Source organism: Lemur catta, chromosome 2, assembly GCF_020740605.2.
Source record: "Lemur catta isolate mLemCat1 chromosome 2, mLemCat1.pri, whole genome shotgun sequence".
NCBI classification, from domain to species: domain Eukaryota; kingdom Metazoa; phylum Chordata; class Mammalia; order Primates; family Lemuridae; genus Lemur; species Lemur catta.
Genome location: NC_059129.1, coordinates 71,056,876 through 71,064,647, shown reverse-complemented (window position 1 = coordinate 71,064,647; position 7,772 = coordinate 71,056,876). Strand labels below are relative to the sequence as shown.

At 42.1% G+C, this 7,772-nt stretch overlaps 1 protein-coding gene across 1 annotated transcript in view; it reads left to right on the top strand.

The window, feature by feature from the left end:
- The first annotated feature begins 3,850 nt into the window (after positions 1-3,850).
- Positions 3,851-7,772, top strand: part of LMBRD1 (LMBR1 domain containing 1) — a 108,253-nt gene continuing 104,331 nt past the window's right edge. Inside the window, exon 1 of the mRNA XM_045543810.1 lies at positions 3,851-4,152. Within this exon, the coding sequence (XP_045399766.1) occupies positions 4,078-4,152 (75 nt within the window). The 5' untranslated portion in view covers positions 3,851-4,077. The remainder of the gene's footprint in view (positions 4,153-7,772) is intronic.

Below are 7,772 nucleotides of genomic sequence, written 5' to 3'. Positions count from 1 at the left end.
ATGGAGGGTAAAGGTGAGAAAAGTGTTTTTGCTTCATGAACTCTTTTATTGAGAGTTTTGACATCTATAGTCAGGGCATTTTTCTTTTTTTTGTTCTTTGTCTGGTTTTGGCATCAAGGAGATCTTTCTGTAGGTTATCACTGCTTGGTCTGGTTTCCAATGGGGGGCTACTCCCCAACTTTCTGTTTTCCATGTATTCCTGGTTTATTCCAAGAGAATTCTCAGAAAGGCTTCCTCCAGTAGAGGTTTCTGCTTCTCTCCTTACCTTTCCACAGGAATAAGCACATGGATAGGGTGATTTTCAGGGACAGTCCAGTAAAGCCTTCAATATGGATTTAATGGGTTCATGCTGTGTGTGTGTGTGTGTGTGTGTGTGTGTGTGTGTGTGTGTGTGTGTAGGGGTAGTATGGGGAGGAGCTAATCAACACCCTTTCTTCACCAAGATACTTCTCAGTACAGGTCTTTATGTCAGCTCAGCACCAGGTACTTCCGTGTGTCAGCCAGCCTCAGCAGTTGCAACAAGCTGTAAGGCCTCTCCCAAAATTCAGGTCATACCCTTCAGCTTTAGGGGTAATTCTCTTCTGTGTCTTCCCTCAACTGGCTTTAGGGGAGGAGGACTATTCAAAAGCTGAGGGATAGAGGAATGAAGAAAGAATAGTTGCTCCTTCACAAACTTTGCTTTTCTACAAAGGCCACTAGCTCTTTTAGTATAGCCAAGGAAGGGTTTTGTGGGATGCCTTCTCATATTAAACCCTTTGGGGTTGATTGGCTTTTTATGGTCATTTCTTTGAATTTAAAATGGAACAGAGTCCACAGAAATCCTGGTACCTTTCCATGAGTTGCTGGTAGGAGATAGAGCAAGTGCATTCAACAGTAACTACAGGGGAGCAGGAAAGGACTATCTATTGGCTTTCTATATCCTCATTGAACACATTAGAATGTACATGCAAAGACCTAGCTCTTAAAGGGAAGTAACTTAGGGCAAGAAGGATTGTGAATTTACAAGAACCATTTCTGTTTCTAAATTATTTATGATTGAAATATTTATAAATGAGCGTGCATTCCCTTTGTAATTGTAAACAACCACCTGGCCACAACTTTTTGTGACCAGAGCAGCACCGGTGAATGCTCATGCAGAGTGACTGTGTGTGTTCTAGGGGTAAACACTGTCACCACCGTGCTGGAGAACAAGAAGGCTCAGCTGGTGGTGATTGCACATGGTGTGGATCCCATTGAGCTGCTTGTCTTCCTGCCTGCTCTATGGAAGATGGGGGTCCCTTACTGCATTATCAAGGGGAAGGCCAGGCTGGGGTGTCTAGTTCACAGGAAGACCTGCCCCCGTGTTGCCTTCACACAGGTTAACTCGGAGGGCAACAGAGCTCTGGTTAAGCTGGTGGAAGCTATCGGGACCAATTACAACAACAGATATGATGAGATCTGTCATCACTGGGGAGGCAAAGTCCTGCATCTGAAATCTGTGGCTTGTATTGCCAAGCTAGAAAAGGCAAAGGCTAAAGAACTTACCACTAAACTGCGCTAAAAGTACACTGTTTGTTTTCTGTACATAAAAATAATGAAAGTTATCCTTCAAAGAAAAAAAGAAAACCAACCAATAAAGATATTATTTTTAACAAATTCTGGGCTGATTCAGAGGCTTCTTAACTTTAAGGGCTTCATTCAAGAGAATGTGCTCAGCTCTTGCTGGTCTGGTCTATATGTTAAATAACTAGTACATCCTGGCTAGACTTAATGGAGAGAGGGTTGATATGCATGCCTCTTCCTGCCTCAATGCCCTTTTTCTTCACTCTCTTTCAATTTTGCTGATTAAAAATGCTACTCTCCTTGTAACTAGTCACTCTTATCAGCAACACAGAGATGTAAGGCTTTTCCAACCTGAAAATAAAGCCACTGCTCAATACTACTCCAACACTTTGGTGGTCAGAGGCAGCAAAGGGAATAAACCAATTTATTAAATGTGCTTAATTCTATGGAGGGCACATCAGATATTAAAAAGTTTCAGTCCAGACTCAGTAAAAGCTTCAATTTCACATATAATTTAAAGTGGTGTGGAAGATTTTTGTCTTTAATTTTTTGTCTCCTTCCTAATTATGTGCAGAATTAAAAAGGGATTCAAAAAGGATTTATTCTATAACTCTCAGACCCCTCGCTAAATAAAATTTCAATAAATGAATTAGAGAGAGGAGAAGAGAAACTGATGAAGAGATTTCCTTAATGAGAACTGTTGCTGATTTGTGGAATCCCACCCTTAACCTCAAAGAGTGGTATGTGTGTTGTGGGAGAGTTGGAGTGGGGTGTTATCCTCCTAACCCTCTTAACACTAGCCTAGTAAGGGAGGCCTCAAGGGAGCAACTTGGAGAATTTGAAATATAGCAGCTGAAATCGAGAGACCTAGAATGCTGGCATCTGAGTCAGGCCTGAGAGAACCATAGTCAACTGTGGAGTTGAGTTAGGGTTGACTCCCTTGGGGATATCCAAGAAGGGCTGATTCCTTTGATGGTTGAATTAGGAGAATGCTGCTACATTGGGATTGGCCTGTGCTCCCAAATTTGCTGGTATATGGTATGTATGATCATTTCCTATAAAAGGGATTTGGGTTATGTGGGGGGGGAATGGGGAAGGACTGGCCTGGAGTTGTCTTAGACCTCCCTTCCAAGCCAAGTGGGCTTCTAGAACAGGATCAGAAAACTTCAGCAGGAAGATGCTTAAAGTGCCAGCAAATTGGAAAATCATTGGGGCAGCTAGTTAACTTTTATTCAAAGTCAGCCATTCCTGCAACCTGGTGAGGAGTTCTGCTAATCAGACTGCCCATTCTGCCCTGTGCACTATGGACAGTATGCCCTGGGAGGAATTCTCAGTAAATATCTGGAATAGAGATGTCTCTACTCATTTTAAGGAAACTCTAAGAGAGAGGTCTCCAGAGATGTGAATGTATTACAGAAGAAAGAGCCAGGTTCAAACATCTGCAGGTCTAGAGGGCTTAAAGTCAGCTTATGATGATACCAGTTCACATTAAAGCTATATTCTCTTGTGTTCTCTTCTTCCCTCCTTATTCTATCCCGGCAGGGAGGACTATCCACCACCTCCCCGCCCCCTTCCCTTCTATAGGCTTCTAGCCAGAAGTAGGTCCTAGGTAGGGGATAACTTATAACCAAATAATAAATTGGGAAGACATGGTGGTACTCATTCATGGAATTGTGTTTTGGCATCAGAAGCTATGCTTGTTTAATTTGGTGGTTAAATATGTACCCATACCCCAGTGGACCTAGGTAAACCATCCCAAGAATTCTCTCCTTCTGGTTCACTAGGAGCTTATGGCTGTGTCTGTTTTGTTCACTTATGCCCATTACAAGAGCCTCCAATTTCATTATGAATATGCTCACAAACTCAGATACCTTTACTGTATCAAGCCATCATAGAAATTCACAGGCATGCACAGATCTAAATAGAAAGGCCATAACATCATGGGATAAGTTAGTTCTCTGCCAACCAGTTGTCCCGGTTGGGCACCATTGCCAAAAATTATAAAGTCATTTGGGCAGCTGATAAACTTTCATTCAGAGTCAACCATTCCTGCAACCTGGTGAGGAGTTCTGGTAATCACACTGCCCATTCTGCCGCGGACACTATGGACAAACTTCGTTTGGGAGAATAAATGGAAACTCTTAAACGTGGCTTGGATCTTCAGGGCCACCTAGACCATCCTTTGTGGAGTTGCCAAGCTTCTCTAGTCAGTCAGCTTAAGCTGAGTCAACAATTAAAAAAAAGTTGCCTCGCTGTGAGACACCACTATATTGCGCAGCCCTCGCATCACAGCGGGCGCAAGATCGAGCAGCGTCGTGACGTCATGACGCCCCGGACGCGCCCCGCCTCTGAGACGTCCTCGACGCCCCGCCCCCGCCCCGCCCAGCTTGTCGCTCGTGGGTCGAGTCTCCTTGGCAACCACTTGCTCCGCCCCCTCCGCCCCTTTAACCTTTAGGGTGTGCGAGTGCGGCTTCCCTCGCACTCTCTCCCTTTTCCCCCTCCCCTCCCCCGGGTCCGTCCGGACCGGAAGCGAAGATGGCGGTGGTGGCTGCAGGCGCGGCCTCGGCGGATCTGGTGATCGGCTGGTGCATATTCGGCCTCTTACTGCTGGTAGGGGAGGCGCTTGGAGTTTTCCCAGTGTTGGGACTGGTGGGAGGCGGGAGGGGCCGGTCCTGTAGCTGGCCTCTCCGGGTCCGGGAGACCCTCCCCGCCCCGCCTCGGACTGTCAGGGCTCCTCTGCGTCCCCGGAGTGGGCCACGGCGAGGGCGGCGCTTGGGGGGTGGGGGCACTGATTTACGGCCGCTTTGGCTTTCCTTTCTCTGATGACTTCTACTGTTGCTGGTTTCCTTTTTCAAAACTCTTGCCCTCATCCCTGACTTGGGCGCTGGGACCGGTGGGGTTTGGGGGCGGAAGAGACCCTCGGGGTTGGGAAGGGGATGGCGGCCCTTGGTTCCCTGTAAAACGGGAGCACACGGTGCAGGGAAGCAGTTCAGTAGGCGCTGGCGTCGTTTGACTTGTCTGCTTCTCTGAGATGTGTTTTTTCCCGTGTTCCCTACCCTTGGGGTTAGTGAGTCTTCAGCCTTCTGTGCCCATTGTGCGATTCTGCCTTGGTGACGTGAGTTGCCCGTTCTAAGTGTCACATTCCTTTCCAATCTTTTGAAAGGTGTAGATACCTGTGTAGGGCAGAGCTATAGCCCTTTTCATTGCCAGTGTCAGGGTATTACTACCACCTGCTTGTCCTCAGGTGCTTTCTTTTCCAGCCATCTTATTTCTGCTTACTCAATGAGAAAAACGTGGATTGTAAATGGCCCAAAGTGGCCTTGTTATTACTTCCTTTCCCCATATTAAAACTCTATGGTTTATTTTATTTAAGAGTTCAGTTTGTTTTTCATTACACCCCTCCGCATTCTTAGAATCCTCTCTTGCCTTGTTATCTTTATCCCGTTCTGTTGTTATTTCCTGTTCCAATGTATTTTGATCTTTAGCATAAAAAACAAAAACCTTCAGTATGGAAATCAGGCTTGTTTGATTTTACTTTAATTATCAAAGTCCACTGGAGTGTTTTATGTAGTGTGTTCTAGTAAATTTTTGCAGCAGAGACTCTACAAAATAATAATAAAAGATATTGTGAAAATTTAAGAAAAGGCTTCTCTTCCTATTTCTCTTAACTGCCTTCACTCTCACAGATAAAAAACACTGGCTTTACATTGGAACATGGTTTACTCCTCTTTCATGGTGGAAATGGAAACCCCACAGATGCACTGTGGTCTCCAGAGCTCTCCAGTCCATACCTGGAGAGTTCCCTGGCTTTTCCAGTTTGTCAGATTCAGTTTATTTAGAAGAAAACAAGCAAGCATGTAACCAGTACCAAAGTCTAGTGGGACTCCCTTGGCAGTTATTAATAAGCATCTAAAGTACAGGGGTTGTGCTGTGAATTGTAGGAGGATGCAAAGGAAACAAAACATGGCCTCTAAAGAGGGTATGAAGATAGGTGGGAAAACTAAAATTCTTGAATCATGATGTATTTTAAGTACTGAAAGCCACAGTATGATTTTATAAATGAAGTAGGACTTTAGAGAACAGAGAATTGCAGTACACTTTAGAGAGATGAGGAAGGGAAGCCATATAAGTTGGTGATATTACAGCAGGAACAAGTAAAATGAGAAGGGGATTAGGAGTTTGAAACTTGGATGTTGGAGTGGAAAAAACATTAGTAATAAGGACCATTGTTTAAATTTCTGCAAATCTCCTTAATTTCTGGTTTATTAGAAGAGAGTTGGATTTTCATGTCTACTTCTACATTCAGTCTTTTGGGATATGTTATTTTGGTTTAAGTATATGGAGAAAATCCAGTTTCATGATATATAATTGGAAGCAGAAGAGTATGGTTTTTTTTTTTTTCAGATAATTGTGGAAGCTTCTTAAAGGTTAGTTGCTAAAGGGATCTGAAACCCTATCAGTGAATTTTTTGTTTTCCGTAACATTAAAATCTGTGAGTCCATTTTGCACTTTGGATCTTTTACCCATGCATGGTTTTATAACATGGTTTTACCACGCATTGGTCGTTTAGAAAATATTGGTTCACTGAGTTATGCACATCTTTCAAATATGGATATATTTTATTACACAGTATCAAAATATCACATTCATTAAATCACCTTTGATTTTGTCAGAAATCATCTCCAAAAATTCTAAGTACTGAGAAGTTGTCAGGCTCATGGTTGTGGATACAAATTTTTCAAAATTCTAATTTTCATTTGAAAACTTGAATTTTATCATTGGTAACAAATACTGTCAGTTTTTCTTGAAGTGGTATGTTCCCTTTGTTCATTTGACAAAATCTGCCAAATACTCAAGTGTTAGTTTGTCAATTCTTTCAAGTAAAAGTGGTGTTCCTTAAAAAGAGTGGCTGGGTTGGTGCTTCTTCGAGGTGCTTATCCTAGAGACAGCCATCATGCCTTGGTATGCAGCAGAAGGACTTTATGCAGGCTTCATATTTTACCCCACAAAATATTAAAAAGACTCGAGGGTTGAAGTTTAATAAAATTTTTACCGCTTCATCAAGCACAGTCTTAAGTTGATCTCTTTTTGAGTGTGTGGTGGTGAAAAATGAAATGACTACTAGAGAAGTTTGGTGCCATTATCTTGATTCATGTAGTTTTACCCACCATAGCTTGAGTGCAAATGTCAGCACAGTGAAAAAAAGGCAGATGACATCTTAGTATTATGAGAATAGTTTTCAACTTTTGAATTGCCAATAAGGGTTTTGGGACTACCAGGGGGCTGGGGACTTTACACTTTGAGAACTGCTGCCAATCAACTGCTAAAGAATCAGGACGTGGATGTTGCCTACTTTTGTGATTTTGGGCACACAGAATGGACTTCAGTTTCCTCCCTGCATAAGGAATGGTTAGATTTGGTCCCTCATGCCTATAATCTATCTATTAATATGTTTACTGTATCAAATCTAAACTATCTCCAAGGTTACACCACCTTTAAATTGTATTTCCCATTAATATAGGAGCCAGTCTCGATTTGGTAAAACAAGTTTATTGCAAAAACTCCTTAAAATGAGCATCACTTGGGAACTTGTTAGAAATACAAAATTTATGACCCCAGTCTCACTGAATCAGAAGCTGCAGTTTATCAAGATCCCAGGCAGTATCTATGCTCATTAAGTTTAATAAACATACATCTATTCTCATTCCTTCCTCTACGCTAATGTTTCTCAATCTTGGCCCCTCATTAAAACCACCTGGGGAGTTTTAACAATCCCAATGTCCAGACCAATTAAATCAGAATCTCTTTGAAGAGGTTGGGGAACTATTCTAAACCTTTCCTTATAATTGTTAGTTGTATATTATTTTTTTTTATAAAATGCTCTAAGATGTTATTTCATATGTCATTTAAAAACAATCACTACTATTTGTTAATATGTAGTTACTATGGGCAGTTACTATGGGCAAGCACTATGTTAAACTCTTTACATCTAATTTAATCCTTACAACCTGCTATGAAAGAAGTGTTCTTATTCCCAATTTATAAATGAGGACACTTGGTTTATTTTATAATATAGTAGCTATTGATGACATAAACAAAAAGTTCTTAGAGGATCTCAGTTTTAAAACTGTAAAGGATGTCTGAGACCAAAAAGTTTGGGAACCTCTGGCTTAACTCATTTTCCACTGGAAAGCTCCTTGTTATTCACATGTATTCATTTTCAGTGTTGA